Here is a 22,603-nt window from a genome sequence, read left to right as displayed (position 1 = left end):
TCAATGAGTCAGTTCTTTGCATCAGATAGATAAAGTATTGTAATTTCAGCTTCAGCATCAGTCATTCCAATGAATATTCAGGACTGATTTCCTTTAGGATTGATTGGTTGAGTCTCCTTGCAGCCCAAAGGACTCTCAAGAGTCTTCTCCAACACCACAGTTCAAAAGCATCCTTTCTTTAGCACTCAGCTTTCTTTATAATCTAACTCTCACATCCATACGTTACTACTGGAAAAACCATAGCTTTGACTAGACAGACTTTGTTGACAAAGTAATGTCTCTGCTTTTTAATATGCTTTCTAGGTTGGTCATAGTTTCTTCCAAGCATAGATCTTCTTCCAAGAAGCAAGCATCTTTTCATTTCATGGCTGCAGTCACCATCTGCAGTGATTTTGGAACCCCAAAAAATAAAGTGTCACACTGTTTCCATTGTTTCCCTATCTATTTCCCACGAAGTGATGGAACTGGCTGCCATGATGTTCGTTTTCTGAATATTGAGTTTTAAGCCAACTTTTCCCCTTTCCTCTTTTACTTTCATCAAGAGGCTCTTTAGTTCTGCTTTGCTTTCTGCCATAAGGGTGTTGTCATGTGCATATTTGAGGTTTTTGATATTTTTCCCAGCTATCTTGATTCTAGCTTGTGCTTCATCCAGCCCGGCATTTCTCATGATGTACTCTGCAGAAAAGTTATATAAGCAGGATAACATTATAGGGCATTGATGTACTCCTTTCCTGATTTGGAACCAGTCTGTTGTTCCATGTCCAGTTCTAACTGCTGCTTCTTGACATGCATACAAATATCTGAGGAGGCAGATCAGTTGGTCTGGTATTCCCATCTCTTTAAGAATTTTCCACAGTTTGTTGTGATCCACACAGTCAAAGACTTTAGCATAGTCAATAAAACAGAAGTAGAAGTTTCTATGGTACTCTCTTGCTTTTTCTGTGATTCAACAGATGTTGGCAATTTGATCTCTGATTCCTCTGCCTTTTCTAATTCCAGTTTGAACATACGGAAGTTCTCAGTTCACGTACTGTTGAAGCCTGGCTTGGAGAATTTTGAGCATTACTTTGCTAGTGTGTGAGGTGAGGGCAAATGTGCAGTAGTTTGAAAATTCTTTGGCATTGTCCTTCTTTGGGACTGGAATAAAAAGAGATCATTCCCAGTCCTGTGGTCACTGCTGAATTCCCCAAATTTGCTAACATATTCATTGCAGCACTTTAACAGCATCATCTTTTAGGATTTCAAATAACTCAACTAGAATTCCATTACCTCCACTAGTTTTGTTTGTAGTGATGCTTCCTAAGGCCCACTTGACTTCACATTCCAGGATGTCTGGCTCTAGTTGAGTGATCACACCATTGTGGTTATCTGGGTCATGAAGGTCTTTTTTGTATAGTTCTTCTGTGTATTCTTGCCACTTCTTAATATTTTATGCTTCTGTTAGGTCCATACCATTTCTATCCTTTACTATGCCCTTCTTTGCATGAAACGTTCCCTTGGTGTCTGTAGTTTTCTTGAAGAGATCTCTGGTGTTTCCCATTCTATTGTTTTCCTCTATTTCTTTCCATTGATCACTGAGGAAGGCTTTCTTATCTTTTCTTGCTATTCTTTGGAACTCTGCATTCAAATGGGTATAGCTTTCCTTTTCTCCTTTGCCTTTAGCTTCTCTTCTTTTCTCAGCTATTTGTAAGGCCTCCTTAGACAACCATTTTGCCTTTTGCATTTCTTTTTCATAGGGATGGTCTTGATCACTGCCTCCTGTACAATGTCAGGAACCTCTGTTCATTGTTCTTCAGGCACTGGATCTATCAGATCTAATCCCTTGAATTTATTTGTCACTTCCACTGTATAATCTAAAGGGATTTGATTTAGATCAGACCTAAATCATCTTCATGACCTCAGCCATAGCTTGGTCTTAGGGCAAACAACAGGGAGGGAGCAGAGCCCCACCCACCAACAGAAAGTTGGATTGAAGATTTACTGATCACATCCCCGCCCATCAGAAGACCCAGTTTCCCTCAAAGTCAGTCTCTCCCTTAGGAAGCTTCCATAAGCCTTTTATCCTTATTCATAAGAGGGTGGACAGAATGAAAATCACAGTCACAGAAAACTAACCAATCTGATCACATGGGCCACAGCCTTGTCTAACTCAATGAAACCATGAGCCATGCTGTGTAGGGCCACTGAATATAGATGGGTCATGGTGGAGAGTTCTGACAAAATGTGGTCCACTGGAGAAGGGAATGGCAAACCATTTCAGTATTCTTGCTTTGAGAACGCCATGAACAGTATGAAAAGGCAAAAGATCCTACACTGAAAGATGAACTCCCCAGGTTGCAAAGTACACAATATGCTACTGGAGAAGACTGGAGAAATAGCTCTAGAAAGAATGAAGAGACACAGCCAAAGCAAAAACTATGCTCAGTTGGTGATGGGACTGATGATGAAAGTAAAGTCTGATGCTATAAAGAACAGTATTGCATAGGAATCTGGAATGTTAGGTCCATGCAGCAAGGCGAATTAGAAGTCATCAAACAGGAGATGGCAATAGTGAACATCAACATTTTAGGAATCAGTGAACTAAAGTAGATGGGAATGGGTGAATTTAATTCAGATGGCCATTATATCTACTACTGTGGGCAAGAATCCCTTAGAAGAAATGGAGTAGCCCTCATGGTCAATAGAAGAGCCTGAAATGCAGTACTTGGATGCAATCTCAAAAATGACAGAATGATCTCTGTTCATTTCCAAGCCAAGCCATTGAATATCACAGCAATCCAAGTCTATGCCCCAACCAGTAATGCTGAAGAAGCTGAAGTTGAATGATTCTATGAAGACCTACAAGACCTTCTAGAACTATCACTTAAAAAAGATGTCCTTTCATCATAGGGGGGTGGAATGAAAAAGTAGCAAGACAAGAGATTCTGGAACAACAGGTAAGTTTGACCTTGGAGAACAAAATGAAGCAGAACAAAGGCTAACAAAGTTTTGCCAAGAGAACACACTGGTCATAGCAAGCACCCTCTTCCAACAACACAAAAGACGGCTCTACACATGGACATCATCAGATGGTCAATACTGAAATCAGATTGATTATATTTTTTGCAAAGATTGAGACGCTCTATACAGTCATCAAAAACAACACCAGGAGCTGACTTTGGCTCAGATCATGATCTCAGTATTGCAAAATTCAGACTTAAATTGAAGAAAGTAAGGAAAACCACTAAACCATTCAGGTATGACCTATGTCAAATCCCTTATGATTATACAGTCAAAGTGGCAATAGATTCAAGGGATTAGATCTGATAGACAGAGGGCCTGAAGAACTATGGACAGAGGTTCGTGACTTTGTACAGGAGGCAATGATTAAGACAATCGCCGAGAAAAAGAAATGCAGAAAGGCAAAATGGTTGTCTAAGGAGGCCTTACAAATAGCTGAGAAAAGAAGAGAAGCTAAAGACAAAGGAGAAAAGGAAAGATGTGAATGCAGAGTGCCAAAGAATAGCAAGGAGAGATAAGAAAGACTTCCTCAGTGATCAATGCAAAAAAATAGAGAAAAACAATAGAATCCAAAAGACTAGAGATCCCTTCAAGAAAACTAGAAATACCAAGGGAACATTTCATGTAAACATGGGCAAGATAAAGGACATAAATGGTATGGACCTAACAGAAGCATAAAATATTAAGAGGTGGCAAGAATACACAGAAGAACTATACAAAAAAGACTTTCATGACCCAGATAACCACAATGGTATGGTCACTCACCTAGAGCCAGATATCTTGGAATGCAAAGTCAAGTGGGCCTTAGGAAGCATCACTATGGACAAAGCTAGTGAAGGTGATGGAATTCCACTTGAGCTATGTCAAATCCTAAAGATGCTGCTATGAAAGTGATTCACTGACTATGCCAGCAAATTTGGAAAACTCAGCAGTGACCAAAGGACTGGAAATGATCACTTTTCATTCTAGTCTCAAAGAAGGACAACGTCAAAGAATTTTCAAACTACTGGACATTTGCATTCACCTCACACACTAGCAAAGTAATGCTCAAAATTCTCCAAGCCAGGCTTCATAAGTTTGTGAAACGAAAACTTCCAGATGTTCAAGATAGATTTAGAAAAGGCAGAGAAACCAGAGATCAAATTGCCAACATCCAATGGATCATAGAAAAGGCAAGAGGGTTCCAGAAAAACATCTACCTCTGCTTTATTGATTTCACCAAAGTCTTTGAGTATGTTCAGCTCAGTTCAGTCACTCAGTTGTGTCTCATTCTTTGCGATCCCGTGGACCACACCATGCCAGGCCTCCCTGTCCATCACCAACTCCTGGAACTTACTCAAACTCATGTCCATTGAGTTGGTAATGCTACCCAGCCATCTCATCCTCTGTCATCCCCTTCTCCTCCTGCCTTCAGTCTTTGCATCAGGGTCTTTTTCAGTAAGTCAGTTCATTGCATCAGTGGCCAAAATATTGGAGTTTCAGCTTCAGCATCAGTCCTTACAATGAATAAATAGGAATGATTTCCTTTAGGAATGACTGGTTGGATCTCCTTGCAGTCCGAAGAATCTCAAGAATCTTTTCCAGCACCGTAGTTCAAAAGCGTCAGTTCTTCGGGACTCAGCTTTCTTTATAGTCCAAGTCTTATATCTGTACCTGACTACTGGAAAAACCATAGCTTTGACTAGATGGACCTTTGTTTGCCAGTCAATATCTCTGCTTTTTAATGTGCTGTCTATGTTAGTCATAGCTTTTTTTCCAGTGAGCAAGTATCTTAATTTTATAGCTGCAGTCACCATCTGCAGTGATTTTTGAGCCCCCAAAAATAAAGTCTGATGCTGTTTCCATTGTTTCCCCATCTATTTGCCGTGAAGTGATGGGTTTGGATGCCATGATCTTAGTTTTCTGAATGATTGTGTAGATCAAAACAAACTGTTGAAAATCTTCAAGAGCTGGGAATACCAGACCACCTTACCTGCCTCCTGATAAATTTGTATTCAGTTCAAGAAGGAACAGTTAGAACTGGACATGGAACAATGGACTGGTTCCAAATTGGAAAAGGAGTATGTCAAGGCAGTATATTGTCACCCTGCTTTTTTAACCTATATGCAGAGTACATCATGCAAAATGCTGGGTTGGTTGAAGCAGAAGCTGGAATCAAGATTAGGAGAAATATCAATAACCTCAGATACTTAGATGATCCCTTTATGTCAGAAAGTGAAGAGGAACTAAAGAGTCTCTTGACGGTTAAAGAGGAGAGTGAAAAAGCTGGCTTATAACTCAGCATTCCAAAAACTAAGATTATGGCATCTAGACCAATCACTTCATAGTAAATAGATGAGAAAACAATGGAAACAGCATCAAACTTTATTTTCTTGGACTCCAAAATCACTGCAGATGGTGACTGCAGCCGTGAAATTAAAAGACACTTGCTTCTTGGAGTAAAAGCTATGACCAACCTATACAGCATATTAAAAAGCAGAGACATTACTTTGCCAACAAGGGTCTGTCTAGTCAAAGCTATGGTTTTTCCAGTAGTCACGTATGGATGTGAGAGTTGAACACCGAAGAATTGGTGCTTTTGTGCTGTGGTGTTGGAGAAAACTCTTGAGAGTCCCTGAACTTCAAGGAGATCCAACCAGTCCATCCCAAAGGAAATCAGTCCTGGAAATTCACTGGAAGGACTGATGTTAAAGCTGAAACTGCAATACTTTGGCCACCTGATGTGAAGAGTTGACTCATTGGAAAAGACCCTGATGCTGGGAAAGATTTAGGCAGGAGGAGAAGGGGACACCAGAGGATGAGATGGTTGGATGGCATCACCGACTCGGTCGACCTGAGTTTGAGCAAACTCTGGATGATGGTGAAGGACAGGGAGGCCTGCTGTCAATGGACAGGGTTGCAAAGGGTTGGTCACGACTGAGGAAGTGAACTGAACTGACTGGATGTAATTCTGGAGACTGACAGTTTCTGTATGTGTCTTGTGACAGCACCAGACAATGGAATTTCAGTTATGTTGGTCCTTTAATGGACCGGAACCTGGTGGTCCGGAGTCTACGATAAGAAAGTAAGAGCGAGAAAGAGGCTGATATCCCCTGGTTTACACGGAAAGCCAATTGAGTCCTGTTCTTAGGGCTCGCGCCGCTGCACGGAGGCACCGGGTGCCCTCTCGAGTGGGTGAAGGCACGGTGTGCCTTCTCGAGTGGGTTTTAGAAACCCGGGCAAGAAAGTGAGCTCAGCGGGCCTCCGCGCTCCAAGGAATTAGCCAGAAATAGAGAAAGACAGAAAGAAGGAATAGAAAGAGAGAAAGAAAGACATGGGGACCAAAGCTCTGATGGAGCAAAGATGTTTTAATCAACATGGTGTGTGCATATATACTGTCTTACAAGGTGGTTATCAGCAAAGATAAAGATTAAAATTCCAGATTTACAAAACATAAAGAGAATTGCAAACAATCTCCTTTTACCGTATGGCTCATAAAAAGGAAGAGGGTGCTCATCACTGTAATGAGAAATGCCTGGATTCCTCAGCCCCGGGAAAGGCGTGCCTCTCCTCTTAATTCCTGAATATTCAGGAATTAATAAGGGCCAGAGGGTTCCTGACAGATCCAAGACAGCACACAGGAAGCCTCTTGTTAAATGCTTCCTGACACAGTTACTTAGAATTACTGAAGAGATATCTGCTAAAGACCAATAGTTTAGAGATGCCTCCAGCCCTGCCTCAGGCCTTGCATTCAAGGGACATAAATTTGCTACTTAATTACACAATATTTGCCATCAGATTGTGCAGTAGACATGGTGGGATTTGAATGAAGTCACCAGATGCGTTTGTGGGCCAATACTTTTACTCTACTAGGAGCTTAGACTATCAGGATTCCAGTCATGAATGACAGTTTGCTGATTTTGCATCTGTGCAGAAATTCTCTATTATTTCACAGATTATTTGGTTAATCACTAAAGTTAATAAGCACATGTTCCAATTTTATTTTAATACCTAGATGCTAAGTCCTTTTAAGTAATATTTGTTTCTTCTCCTGGATTGTTAAATTAACTGAGGCGAGGTCAGGCTTTCTGGCGCTCTGTTGTAAAACACATTTTTATTGACTGACTGCACAGTTAGCTCCATTATTGTATATAACTTAGGGTGAGAGTGAATACACTTGCCCGTGGAAGACATGGAACCTTCTAAAATATAAGGAAACTATTTCAAGCATTTTTGTTGTATCAATCAGAAGTTAAGTTTTTTCCTCCATTCTTAGACATCACAGTTTATTTCCTGTTTAGGAAAAGAATGTCCTTGTAATGTATTAAAATGAATAAAGTGGATACTGCCTCTATTATATCATAACTATAGCAGTTTAGCAATATTTATTAACTTACATGCTGATCATGGTACGTAGGATTAAAAATACCTTGCTTTGTCTCAAAATATAATTCTTATAACTGAGTTGGCTTTTATGTATACACTGTGTATAGACATGTAATAAATGTGTTTTTAGCCCATAATTTAATTTGTCTAGTGCTGTGCTATAATGAAGTACATTAGGATTCTTCTGTTAATAGTTTCATTGAGTCTCCATACATACCCTGCCATAGAGTGTAAAGAAAAAAGAGGAAAAATTTAGAGAAGTATATGAAACCTCTGGGAAGAATTGTTCTGATTTTAGCCCATGATTTTTATAATTGTTTTGAATGGTACAATCTGTTCTATGTAGGAAGAGCAATCCATTTACTTTGAGAGGACAAGTAGCAAAATTATGGATATGTATTGTTCAGACTTAATGTGAGTCTATCTTGTAATTGATTTAGTCCCATCTTTTATTATCATCCATTATAATGATGTTAAAAAATACACTATCTATGTCTTGTGATGGAGAAGTCCACATTTTCTATTGCTTCAGGGGTTTGATATTGATACTCTTTCCTTTACTACTTGAACATTAGTTAGATCTTCAACTCGGCCAAGTATGTTTGTTATATGAGTTTTTAAATAGATATTTAATGTGTGAAGTAATTTATGATTTTCTCCTTACAGTTTTAGTATATCTATATACATGCAACCATGCATATGTGTTGTTTAGAAAGTGTTTTTGTTCATTGCCTTTGATTGGTCTTATTGAAATCTCTTATGCTTTGACACTAGCTATCACAAGATGCAAACATTTAAATCATAGAAATATATGTTTATGCACTGTTAGATACTCTTGCCATAATAAGCTAGGTTTAGGAAAAGCAAGATCTTTTTTCCGAAAGCTCTTATGTCGCTGTGCTGTGCTGTGCTTAATCGCTCAGTCGTGTCCAACTCTGTGTGGCCCCATGGACTGTAGCCAGCCAGGCTCCTCTGTCCATGGGGATTCTCCAGGCAAGAATATTGGAGTCGGTCGTCACGCCCTCTTCCAGAGGATCTTCCCAACGCAGGGTTTGAACCCAGGTCTCCCGCACTGCTGGCAGACACTCAGTTCATGTTCTGACTCTTTGCAAGTCCACGTACTGCAGCATGCCAGGCTTCCCTGTCCATCGCCAATTCCCAGAGCTTGCTCAAACTCATGTCCATCAAGTCGGTGACACCAACCAACCATCTCATCCTCTGTCATCCCCTTCTCCTCCTGCCTTCAATCTTTCCCAGCATCAGGGTCTTTTCTAATGAGTCAGTTCTTCGCATTAGGTGGCCAAAGTATTGGAGCTTCAGCTTCAGCATCAGCATAAGTCCTTCCAATGAATATTCAGGACCAATATCTTTTAGGATTGACTGGTTTGATCTCCTTGCAGTCACTAGCTGACTTTTTGTGTGTGCAGTGAAAGCTTTGGGCTTACTTATGAAGTTTAATTAACCTGCTTTTTCAACAAGCGACAGGATAAAATGCTGTCTTTAATGTTTTCACAAAAATTAATCAAATTATAATACTTTTTTGAACATGGATATTTATGAACTTCAGCCATTTCAGTAGACTGAAGCATCTATTTCCTGGATCTAAATTAATGATAGTACTAAATTTACTCCTCTACAGTTACATTGAACATTAAAAGCAGGATGCTTTTGTGTCAATTCCATAAGCAAATGCCATGAATTTATAATTTTATAATTATACCACTGTCAGTCAATATCTTTAATCACCTATTAGGAAATTTAATTAAGAAAAATGTTTTATATTAATGAAATTCTAGTCTGAATATTTTAGGAGGGAGTTTTGTTGAGTGTCACTTCTATTAATAATAGAAAAATGTCTTATAAAGACAAATTAGAGTACTTAAAAGTCAATGATACATTTACAGCTTCATAATGCATGGAAAGATGAAGCACATATAGTTTAAAACTGCATATTTAGATTTTAGAATGTATTTTTTATACATGTTTAAGCAAACAGTGGTATTTTAATGTGTGATGATGAAATTCATGCTAAGAAAGCTGTTAAAACTTTCGGAATGTGAGGGAAGTATATTCATGTACTAAAATATATGCAACTATTAGTGTATACTGCAGTACTTAATGTGTTTTTTAGATTTATGTTTATTAGTCATTTTTAGTCACTTGCCACAATTGAAAAGCAGAGTTTCCAAAGCTGCAAAATCTATTCCATCCAAATGAGCATTAATGTGCTGGCCACACACCTGAATGGCCATGGAAAAACATATATACATACATATGTACATACATGCATGTGTTCCAGTTCAGTTCAGTTTAGTCACTCAGTCAGGTCTGATTCTTTGTGACCCCATGGACCACAGTATGCCAGGCTTCCCTGTCCATCGCCAACTCCCAGAGCTTACTCAAATTCATGTACATCCAGTCGGTGATGCCGTGCAACCATCTCATCCTCTGTCGTCCCCTTTCCCTCCCACCTTCAATCTTTCCAAGCATCAGGGTCTTTTCAAATGAGTCAATTCTTTGCATCAGGTGACCAAAGTATTGGAGTTTCAGCTTCAGCATCAGTCCTTACGATGAATATTCAGGATTGATTTTCTTTAGGATTGACTGGTTGGGTCTCCTTGGAGTCCAAGGGACTCTCAAGAGTTTTCTCCAATACCACATGATAATTCAAAAGCATCTATTCTTCAGTGCTCAGCTTTCTTCACAGACTACTAGAAAAACCATAGCTTTGACTAGATGGACCTTTGTCGGCAAAGTAACGTCTCTGCTTTTTAATATGCTGTTTGGGTCGGACATAATCTTTTTTCAAGGAAGCTCAATGTCCTTACTTGCATGCTGCTAGTCACCTCTGCAGACTTTGTGAGCCCCAATTAAAGACTCCTCATGTTCACATTGTTTCCCATGGCAGAATATGGACATCAGTATCATGATCTTAGTTCTTCCAAGTGGTTTTGAAGCCAAGTTTCCCCTCTGCACCTCATTTCACTGTTCATGACTCCTTTCATTTCTCGTATCGCGCATACTTCCTGCCATAAGTTCCGAGCTTGCTTACTCTGTCATCTAGTTTGAGCCAATTAAATTCATCCTGTCATTTATCTCCTGCTTCATCTTTCCCTACACAGTTTTCTAATGATATATCCATTAGTGAAAGTAGGAGCTTATTCATCAATAAAGTCCTTCCATGTCATTAGACTGACTTATTAGGATAAACTTGTTTTTTTTATACTGTTTTTTTTTCATAAATTTTTATTATGAGTTAATTAACTGCTTTTTCATAAAGTACAGGTATGTGTTTTGTTTATACAATTAATCAATTACATATTTTTACATGGATATTTCCAACTTCAGCCCAGTCGACTGAACATCCTTCCTCCGATCCTCTAGGCTTAATGACTATACTAAATTTCCCTCAAGTACATGAACATAAAGCAGGTATCGCTTTGTGTCACCCTAAAAATATAATTATAATTTTAATGCTTTCTCACTGCAGTCAAATCTTAATCACCACCTCTGGAAATTTAATTACAAAGTTTTTCATTACATGAATTCTGTTTCTTTTTGCATATTAGGGGTTTTGTATGTCACTTCTAAATAATAGAAATGTTTAAAGAATTGATATTTGTAATGTCTTTATCAGCTTCATATTGCATCGTAAATGAGCCATAGTTTCAATGCATTATTTAACGATTTAGAATGTATTTTTTTAATGTTGCCTGGTATTTTCAATGTGTATATGTACCACATGCTAGAAAGCTTTCAACTTTCGGATGTGAGGGAATGGTTATATGTCTGTACTAAAAACTATGCTCGATGGATACTGGGTACAATGTGTTTTTTCAGATTTGGTTTTTAGCCTTTTGTATTGCCAGAAGTGGAAGCATGGTCCATATGCAAATTCTATTCCACTTGTTAAGATCTCCACACACCTGATTGCCATGGAGCTATTACTACATTGCATTCCATCCACACAGTTGTCAAGCAGGTTGACTTCTTTGTCCACAACCCTTCATGCCAGTTTCATCGCTTGTAGCTTTATCAATATGCATGCCATCAGTCGTGATGCGTGTGCAAACCATTCATCCTTGGTTTTTTTCATTCCCTCTAATATTTTCAAGCATCTTTTCATGGTCGTTGTTGCCATCTGTACCCGTTGGAAATGTCTTTAGTTCTTTGTCCCATTACGTTGAATTTCGGTATTGATTTTCTTTGGATTGACTGGGGGTTCTTGTAGTAATGGATTAAATCTTCTCTTTCTCATTGCTAATTAATTTTCTCCAATCTAGCTTTTCTTACACACTTCAATAGTCTTGTATGTGCAAAAACTATAAGTTTGATAGTGGACCCTTTGTGAAATACTTTGCTTTTATATCTGTTTGGGTGGTACATAACTTTAGGAGCATGCTTATTTCATGTGGCTGAGTTTTGCAGTGATTTCCCTCTAAAGTTAAATTCACTGGTTTGCCATGTTTAGTATTTGCTTAATCATTTGAAGTCTTTAGTTTTTGATGTTGGTTTTAAGCAATTTTCGTCTTCTTTCCTTTATCAAGGTGTTCCAGTTTCTTCCCTTCCATATGTGTCACCGACTTAGGTTAAGCCAATTAGACCTTTTATGGTTTTCTCAATTTAGTACTGATAAAAAGCCTTGTACTGCAACAGTCATTTATATTAAAAGTCTCCAGTAACTGACTTAAAGCAGAAACATTAGCTTTTGACTCTTTGCATATAAGGAGTCCTTTTTGCACAATGGACATTCTCCAGATAGAAATATCCAGATTTGCTCAGGAAAAGGTGAGTGAAACAGTGTTTAAGTCTGTACAAGGATTTGGAGGACAAGCCAGAGAAGGACCCAAGGATTCTATTTTCTAAGATCTACATTGATTCCTGAAGGATGCAATGAACTGTTTCCATGAAGCCTTTAAAATAGGGAAGATTTTTGTCATTTCTTTATCCTTAAAGACTTTTCAAAGTAGCTTCCAACTTAATGACTATTTTTTCTTTAAGCCCCAAGCATATCTCAGTAAGTCTATTAATTTGTCACAGGATTTCAGAGTGAATCAGCATTTGAGAAGTCATCAGCCTTATTACTTGGTATGTGAAATTTTGGGGAGAAAGCTTTATGAATTGAAATAATCTTTTGAATATTTGAAGTTACTGCTTAGTAATCATTTTAATTTTATTTTTATTGTAGATTTTCTTTCAAGAGGAATGGTGTCATAATATTAAAGACAAAACAGCTTTAGTGAAATATATTTAAACTTTAATATATGAAGTTTCACAAACAGTAAAAATAAAGGAGGAAAAAAACTTTCTTTAACAGCTTTCCTTATATTCTATTCACTAAGACCATCCAGAAGAGTATTCAAGATTTATAGTCACAAATTCATGTACAGATTTTAACGTTTGTGATTTGGGGAGGGATATGGACTCCATGTGGAGTAAATTTTAACAGAATATGGCTTCATAGAATATATTGATAGTTATCTACATGCCGTATTTGAAAAACATTAAGTGTTTTTTATAGTATGTATAACACTCTTCCACTTTCCTAAGACATTATGTAAAAGGAAAAGAGGCAGCTACTAAAAAACTGAAATGCATGCAACTTTTGTGCCTACACATTTTAAACTTGTTTTTTTCCGTTTCTGTCATATTTCTTTTATCATGCTTATTATGTTTGTCGTGTCTGTCATCTACATAAAATTCTGTATTTATGACCTTCACAGGCAGCATCCAAACATTTTCTTAGCAGTGAGCTAGACATCTCACTGTTAACTAGCATGCTTTACTCACTGTCTTAGTATTTTTCTCTTTCAACATCCACGGGGAGAAGAATTTTCATTGATTTAATCTGATGTTTAAAATGTTAAAGGTCATTAATTCTCACATGGTTACCCACTTTGGACCTTCTTCCTATGCAGACACTTACAGCCCTGCGGCTTTGCATTGATTTTTCTTCTTCTTTTTTTCTCAAATGCTTTCTTTCACATTATATTTTTAAGCCAAAAAATCCAAAGTAAATGTTCATAAATTCATGTTTAAAAAGTTAGAATTTTTGAAGTATTTTTTATGATTTAGTAAAAGTGAATACTCTGTCAGTTGTATGTACTCTTTTGCTAAAAGTTTTTTTGGATCTTTAACTTTCACACCACTTTTTCAGAAATGTCCTAAAACTGTGTGTCCAGTTTTAGAGACTAGAAAATAATTTTGAAAAACATGATGTAGTTCAGAGGAGTTGAAGAAGGGGCAATAAATTTTAATACTCATCTCAGTGCAGTGAATATAATTTTAGCCAGTATCACTCATGACAGTCTGTGTCTTGGGGTGGGTAGTCCTTTTGGGGGCAGTGCGTGGGGTAACCTAGTTCTTTCTGTACTCTATGTGTTTCTAGCTGAAGAAAAGATAACCCTCCCCTAGGACGATATGCGTTTGTGACACACACTCATTCAGGGCTTCAGATCACAGCCTTTGCAGTGCAGATGTGTACCATCTGAGGCGCACACACCCGAGATTATGAAACTTATTAACCCTTCATAGGTTGAGGAAGTTGCCCATAAGGTATTCCTTCTCCACTTCAAAGCAGTTGCATTTTTCCTTCTCTCCCTACTGTGCAGGTGACTTGGATTATTACTGGCTGGATCCCGCCACGTGGCATAGCCGAGAAACATCGCCTATTAGCTCGGTGAGCATCCGGGGAGGGAGATTTTGGGAGCTCGGGGAAGATGTGGGCCGTTCATCATCCTTTGCTGACATGTGATAGACAGTAACCTTATTCTGCTCCATTGTATATCTTACGAAAGAAAATGCTGATTTCATTTAAGACAGTACAGTTATGAAGAAAAATAAGTTAGCACTGAATAATACTTTAAACAAATTTTAAAGTAGTAAAAGCTAGTGTTAAGTAATGACTATATGTAAATGAGATATTATTTGCTTAGTTATATCAACATCACTGACACCTCAGAATACAGAATCAACTTGATTGATGGCAGCAGATATATTTTGCAGTTTCATTTCATTTCACTTCAGAGCTGTATTTTGGAGAGGTACTTAGTTTCTGACTTTTTAGAATGATGTAGTATAGTAAATGCCTATTTTGAAAAAATTACAACTGTAAATGAAAATTGTTATAAGCCAAGGATAGAGCCCACTAGAATAAGGAGTCCCCTCAGAGTGTCCTTAACTGAGGAAATTGCATCATACTACAACCAGTAATTATGTGTGTATAGGAAAGAAAATAGCTGGTTTATCACCTTAGCTTTGTTCATGTCTTAATAGCATCCTGTAACGTGGCAGCCTTCTAAAGAAGGGGATCGATTAATTGGACGTGTTATTCTTAACAAGAGAACAACCATGCCCAAAGAATCAGGTGCATTACTGGGTCTGAAAGTAAGTACTCTGGTTTATAGTGTTTCTTAAATGATGAGTTAAAGTGTGACTGCATTCAACAAAGTTTCTGACAGTGATCATCTTCTCCTCTTTGGAAAAAAAATTTCTTCTAGTAAATATATCTTGTTGATATATTGATGGCTTATGGTATATTTAGTACCTTTATCTGGGCAGTATTTTAAAATCATTTTGTTAAAATGGCATACAGATATGTTAGGAAACTGCAATAAAATGTAGAAAAATAAAATAATTTTCCTCTGAATATAAAATTCAAAGACTGTTTTTACATTAAAATGGTTTTAATGGAAAGTAGTAACATTAGACAATATGAACCTCATAATTTTATTATATTTTGACAAGCAACCTCAAAGATCACTGAAGAGATTGTTTCCTAAGTGCAATAGATTTTATACTTAAAGAGTAAGAGGTACCTTTAACAATATTAACTGACTTCTAACAGATTAAAAAAACTAAAAAATTATAAATATTTTTATTTTGGCAAGAAAAAATATATATACATTTTGTTTTATTGTGTGTAACATGAATCAGAATGTTGTCTCATGGTTTTATTTACTTTCATAAACATTCACAAATGTTGCTTTAAAATTATTATTTACCAAGTGATTGCATGGTATAGTTGGGTAATAGTTTGATCTCTTTAAAACAATTGCCTATGAATCCAACAAAAATGTTTTTTCAGCTAATGTCACCTTATTGATTATTATCATTAATTTCTCTTGCTGTGAACTAATTCTCATCACCTCCACTATTGGGCACACCCCTGTTGATCAACTTCAACTTTTGACAATACCCCTTCCATTTTTAATCATATGTATTGAGCCCCTGCATGGGAGAGATTAAACTTAGAACCTTTCAGATATGTTTAATTTTAGTTATTGAGGAAAATTCAGGTGAACATGTTAATTATTCAGTGATACAACTCAGCCTTGGAGACTCAGATTGGATCCTGTTTGTATATCAGATGAGGAGGTCATTCAGGTGTTCAGGAGATGTGATAAACTTAGGCTGTTAGTCTGCACCATGGTGAACTGCTTCCCCAAAGTGGTCTGTTCTTGGTTTAAATCCCCAGTCTTTGTCTTAGACTAAAGATATATGAAAAAGATCAAGTTCCCATGTCACAATGGAGCATGGTCTGATTATAGAAATTCAAGTGAATTTAGATAAAGGAAAATGAACTCCAGTGTTAGTAAAGTGTCAAACACCTGTTGTCTGATGGTGAAAGGGAGTATCTTGTATTCTCAGGGTCACGTTATCCTAGACACCCGTCAGTGTGAGGTTGGTATGATGAACCAGTATATAAACTTCCTTAGGACTCATTATCTCACATGCAATGAGCTAAGTTTTCTTGTTGCTACTATGCTGCAGCCTCCTTTAACCAAAAACAGATTTCACTTCATTTTTGTTCCTATGTTCAATTCTAAACATATCACAAAATATATAGGAATAATTCCCCAAACTAAGAGACTTATGTTTCAGTGCGAGTCTTGGGAACTTACAAATGTATAATTATCCAGGTTGTTGGAGGAAAAATGACTGACTTAGGACGCCTCGGTGCCTTCATCACCAAAGTAAAGAAGGGTAGCCTTGCAGATGTGGTTGGACACTTGAGAGCAGGTAAAGTTCCTCTTTTAATATCTAAGTCATATGTACTCTATGCATGAGTTGGTGGTTTTCAATTTTGGGTAAGTTATATATGCCCATTAAGTGAATAACCAATATTAATGCAGGCATACAGATATTTTTCCTGATATGAATATTTAATTGATTGTCATAATAGAGAACTCTACATGAATCACAGTTTGGAGAGAATGAGTCAAATCTTTGCATTTATGTAAAAATAAATAGATGAAAAATGCCAAAGGATTACTAATTTTTGTATATGGCTGCATAATGTTGCTACAAAAGTCTGAAACAGTTAAGCTTGTGAAAAAAATAAAGTCAGAGTTTAGTCCTTCATTTTATGAGTCATAGTAATTACTGAAGTTTTTCATAATGGCCCCCAAACTTATTCATTACTGATGTTTTTAATAAAATATAATCATAATAGCATTTCTTACACAGATTTTATATTATTTGTTAATTTAAATGTGACATATATCATTGTATTCATTCAGATGTGCTACTTGTTAGTATTTGGAAATTTGCATTGTGTTACTTTGTAACCTTAATATGATATAATATCATTTATATGTTGAAATGTGCCACACTTAGTAGCAGCATATTTTAAAATTTATTTTTGATAAATCTTTTTATTTTTCATTTAGTAAAAGCCATATAAATATATTTTTTTTCCAGTTTGCTATACGTCAGAGTTTAGTAGAAATCTTTTGGTGAGAAAATTGGCTTACCCATTTGCCAGACAATCATAAAGAAAACAGAGTAAGCTGACCTGTCAAAGTGAGGGTTAATAACCCATAGCATGTGGAAAGAGAATATTTCTGGACTATGTTTTCAGTTTTTGTACCTTAAGGTTATAATTATTGGAACCTTTAGAAAAAATATTCTATTAAGTAAATTTTTTTGTAACTGATTATGAGGGCACCAGTTCAAAATCATTCAGATTTTTATTTGCTGGGGATGTGCTCTCCAGGTATTGTATGGAGGGAAAATCCAAATGAGAGGTTTTTCTCCATCTGCTATATGCACGGCTTTGAAGATGTGTACTGTCCTCTGTTATTTCTTATCAGGGACTATTATGATTCTATAAGAACATAGCTCAATCAGGAGTGACTATGTCATTAAACCGAGTCTGCTTGTTTAGGGACTTGAAAACTTAAAACATTGTAAAAATCACTTGTTGTCTACTCAAGTGTAAAATCACTTAAGAAAGCTGAATTTGCAGATCAGATTCTAAACATGACACTTTTTTGATTTTTGTTTTTTAATAGACAGTTGCTTAAGAAAGTCAGGTTTTCTATAGTATATATATCCCTTAGTGATTAATTTCACTTATTTAACACTCTTATGTGCCTAGAGTCTGAGAAACTTAAAACTAAAACGTTACTCTACTTAAATAACGGTAAAACATATGTGTACTTTTCACTTGAAGCAATTGATGTGCTTGAAAATTAGTATATTCTGTTTGATGTACATGGTTGTTTAGGAACGGTTTTCCTTCTCTTTACATATAAACAGCGTTGGCCTGTGAAACTAGTTTGTTTGTTTAGCATGCCATTTGTTCAGCATCTGCAGTCTTGCCTTAACCGGCAGTGGCTTTTCCGACTGCTGTTCCCTTCAGTCCTCGCCTACTGCTGGGTGACGTAATCACCGACTCTCCCCTTGCTAAGACGCTCCATCGTCCCGCAGGCGCCATCTGCTCGGTTGAAGCTCTGTAGTCCGCCCTCCGCTTACAGCCCCGCCCACTCCTTGCGCTCAGCCAGCCCCAGCCGAGCCGATCCACCTGCGGCCCCAGGCGGCTGTTTCCACCTGCAGGACCTGGCCGTGCCTGCCCTCCTCACGGTGGCTTTGCTGTTCCTGGGCTCTGCCTGCTGATGTCCTTGCCGTCTTTCAAACCTCATCTAAAGTCACCTTACTTGTGAAGCGTTTCCTGGTTCTTCCCCTGAGCAGTAACTAGTCCCCTCCTCCCTGCTGCACCCTGACTCGCCTTCTGCTCCTCACGTAGATTTCTCTCATTGCCTATAGCATTTTATTAAAGGGATTCAGTTTTGTATTTCTCCTCCAACAAATTTAGAGACAGAAGAAAGCCTCTTTTTCATGTTTGTTTCCCCATAATCTTTCATAAATAGTTTTAAGGAGACCACCTTCTAATTAAGGAATTCTTGATTTGTAAATAAATCAATACATATATTGTTGATTTTATATTAAAAGTTGGGCTGCCAGATTTCTGTCTATAAGAGGAAGAATTTTATAATGCAGGATTTTTTGCAAAATGTTGATTGCAACACCTTACTGGATAGTAAAGTTGATTTAATGGGTTACATTCATTATTTTTTAAAAATGGAATAGAACAAAATAGAATAGAAAATATCAACATAAGTATTATTTTAGATAATATTTTTCCATACACACACATATATCCACATGATGTAAATTTTATTTCCTTTTTTTGTAAATTTAAATTTTACAGTAAATTTACGGTAAATATAAAAGACTCCTAATATATTTTAAATTTGTATTACTTTTTTTTTTTTTAATAGAGTGAGGTGTATTCACTCCTGTTTGAAAAACTGCTAGTTAACATCTTAGGTCAAATGATCAGAAGTCATTTAACTGTTTGTACTAAGCATACTCTTATCATACCTAAACAGCATTATATGCTTTTCAAATATTTGCCTTTTTACTTTTGAGTAAGCAAACACTTGGGGGTAGGGAGAAGAATTATTTTAAAATAAGCCTAGCAAAGCAACAATCTACTTTTTTTAAAGGCATAGCTAAAAACTAAAAAGTTCCATATTTGTCATTAGCTTTAAATGTATAATGATGATATTGCTCCCTTTATTAGAGACATATTTCATTTGCTACTGAAGTATTACAGAAACTGATAACAGCAAAATAAGCAAACACAAACACAAAACTAAGACTCCTCAAAATATCCCTGCAGCTGGGATATTTCAGCTGAGCCTATACTGTCAATTCAATGGTACATTGCAGAGATATTTGAGAACTAAAACTGCTCTAAATATTTACGAAAATAAGTGTTTTTTTTTTCAAATGTTCTTTGGTGAAAGCTCTGGTTAATATAGCAGGTTAGTCCATGTATCTGAATACCATGTTATTTAACAACCTAATATGTATTATATTTTTATTATTTAAAAATACTTTCTAATTTTACCTTAATTACTATGATATGTATTATGTATAGAACGTGTGTGTGAACATCTGGAAGTGGGTTGACTGTCATGCAACAGTTTTACATCTGCTTGCTTTGTAATTTTGCCATAGCTCCCTGCGTTACCCTCTGGGTATGAATTCAAATCCTTTCATGCATTTTTATTCTGTTGTGCATCTGGAGAAGGCAATGAAGCATGACTTATAGTTGGAAAATTCATGCTAACAAATGTTAATTGCTATTTCTACCAAAAGTAAAGCAGGATTTATGCAGCATTTAATAATCTTTCATGTGTAGAGCCACCTACATTTATATTATGGAGGGCATGCTGCTAATTATTATTTTTGATGTTTCCAAATGAGCTGTGCTAATTCCATCCCATAGCATGAGATGATTTTTATATTATTTCTGATATTTCTCAAAAGATAAAGGTAGTTTGTGTTGTACTGTTTCAAATGACCAGTAATCTTCGATGGGGGAAAGAAAAAAACAAAAAAGAAAAAAGTGTTTAGAAAGAACCATTTAGCTGACATTATATGGCAATCAGTTTGCTTTCAAGAGCAGAGCCTAGACGATTAAACTATTTGTATATGTTTTGCATTTCTTTGTTAAAAAAAAAAAAACAAGAAAAGATAAGAAAAATAAACAGAATATATAAGGTAAAAAAATACCCTTTTTTTTAAATTCAAGGGGATGAAGTTCTAGAATGGAATGGTAAACCCCTGCCGGGAGCTACAAATGAAGAAGTTTACAACATTATTTTAGAATCAAAATCAGAACCTCAAGTTGAAATTATTGTTTCAAGGCCTATTGGGTAAGGCTAAAAAAACTTGCTTCTTAAGTTTAGTAAATTACATGTATTAGCAGGGTTTCTAAAAGAAGTTTATACATTCATACAGTACATGTTACAATGGATAGTTTTTCTTCAAATATGGGCATACATTTTAGATCTTTCAAATCTCAATTTTTTAAACTTGGACTGAATTTTCTTCACTTTACATTTTAGGAGCTCCACTATTTAACAATTGTAGTATCAAAAAGTATGTATTTTTCATAAGTGGGCTATAAAGTAAAAATATTTTCTTTTAATGGTAGAACTATTTATTTTTATTAATTCTAAATTACTATAGTGTTTCCTTAAAGAGAGTCACTTACAAACTCATCTTTTTGTGATATTTAAAATAGTAGTCATTTCATACGTCTACATGACTTTTTGTTATTCTACTAAGAATGGAATACTTTTTCTATATCTTTAATTATGGGTAGTTCCAAATTTTATTTAAAATCAAGCAAGCATGAAATATTTAAGCATTTTAATTCACCATGATAATCGGAATGATATTTTTAAAACTCTAATTTTCAGCATAACTTAATAATCTAAAGTCAACGGGATATTTTTTCTCTGTATATAGAGTTCCCATATTGGTATATTTTCCTAACAAACCCACAAGTCCAGAATATTCATTATGCCTGTCTGTAATTTTTTGGAAGGCATTATGAATTGTTTCATAATTAGCTTAATATTTGAATATATTTTTTGAAATTATTCCCTTTTTTGTATTCTCTAAAATATTATAGAGCCATAAATTCAAGACTTTTTATGGAAGAGTAGTAACCTTAATTTTTTGTTGTTCTCATGAATACATATCAATGCAAAACATGCGAGAAAATATAATTATCCTAATTCTCAAAGAACTGAAACTGTATGATCATATATTCTAAAGAATAATATACATATATAAAACTCTAAAGTAAAGGCAAACTTATAATCAATTTTAAGTGGTGATTATTAAGAATAAAGATTGAAGACATTTGCAGAAGTATTGTACATTTCCATGCAGATTTTTTAAGAATAACGACACTATATAATTTATGGTAGTTTTACATGACGTGTTCTAGTGCTGAGGTAAACATGAGACTGGAAAAGAGGTAAGTAAATTGGATAATGAATCAGAAGTATAAAAAACAAAACTTAAAGCATTGGGCACATTGCCAAATACTTTCAAATATATAGTGATTTTAAGTAATCAGCTAAAATACCATTGATTCATGGTGATTTAAAAAATAAAAATTAACGGACAGTTAAAGTGGACTGGAATAACATTCTCATTATCTATAGTGTAAAAATAATTTTTAAAGTATTCTTTGCATAAACAGATCTAAACCATCATGGATTGTGGAACTCAAAGGATATGGGAATACTATATTTAAGGAAATGGGAATATTTAAATAAAAATTAAACCTGACATCAACTTTTGAGTTAATAGGGAATTTTTTAGAATCTTGGAAGAATAATTCTAGATATATTTAGTAATTATGTTTCATGTAGTTCTATAATTAAAGCAGAAAGCAGATATGTATTCATTGTTTAAGGGGATAGTTATAGTGATTCCAAGAATCATCCCAAATATAATTTACACACATACTGACCAGCATGGTCTAATAGACATAAGCCATCCTGAGGTACTGCCCATTTTTGCTATTCCACCTAATGTAGTGTTCTTTAACTTTATGATTGTAATTTTTTTTTTATGATTGTAATTTTTATCCAGACTGTTTTACCACCTTATTTGTGAGCAGAACAATTTCAGAAGGCTTATATAATTGTCAAGAGGACATTTTTTTTCCTGAAAATATTACTGAAGCAATTAACAAACATTAAATAATTTTAATTCTGTCTCTTCAAAAGAATGTTTTGTAACTTCTCCATTATTCTTCTTTCACAGACACATAAAATTCAAAGCTTATATCTAATTTTGAAGTTCCAAATTTTACTGTCATAGCTGAGGATAATTTTCAAAGAAGTTATATTATCTAAAAAAATATTGTTTCTAGATTTTTAGGAATTGATTTTCTGCCTTTGAATTAAGAAGGTAGAAGATATATAGTTGGTTTCTTGTGTCTTAGGTATTGAATAATTAGCCCCATTATCACATAAAATGTATATTTCAGACACATTATTAATTGTACATGATTATATAATAAAATTTGGCTTCTCAGGTGGCACAGTAGCAAAGAACCTGTCTGCTAATGCATGAGACA

At 35.7% G+C, this 22,603-nt stretch overlaps 1 protein-coding gene across 50 annotated transcripts in view; it reads left to right on the top strand.

Annotated features, from left to right (window-relative positions):
* Window positions 1-22,603, top strand: part of RIMS1 (regulating synaptic membrane exocytosis 1) — a 582,683-nt gene that overhangs the window by 389,011 nt on the left and 171,069 nt on the right. For all 50 annotated transcript variants that reach the window (XM_070450206.1, XM_070450208.1, XM_070450175.1 and 47 more), the window contains 4 exons: window positions 13,977-14,044; window positions 14,641-14,751; window positions 16,287-16,386; window positions 20,252-20,375. In XM_070450206.1, coding sequence (XP_070306307.1) covers window positions 13,977-14,044; window positions 14,641-14,751; window positions 16,287-16,386; window positions 20,252-20,375 — 403 coding nt within the window. The remainder of the gene's footprint in view (window positions 1-13,976; window positions 14,045-14,640; window positions 14,752-16,286; window positions 16,387-20,251; window positions 20,376-22,603) is intronic.

The sequence above is a fragment of the Odocoileus virginianus genome, chromosome 19 (assembly GCF_023699985.2).
Source record: "Odocoileus virginianus isolate 20LAN1187 ecotype Illinois chromosome 19, Ovbor_1.2, whole genome shotgun sequence".
In the NCBI taxonomy this organism is placed as follows: domain Eukaryota; kingdom Metazoa; phylum Chordata; class Mammalia; order Artiodactyla; family Cervidae; genus Odocoileus; species Odocoileus virginianus.
This window is presented reverse-complemented; position numbering and strand designations above follow the sequence as displayed.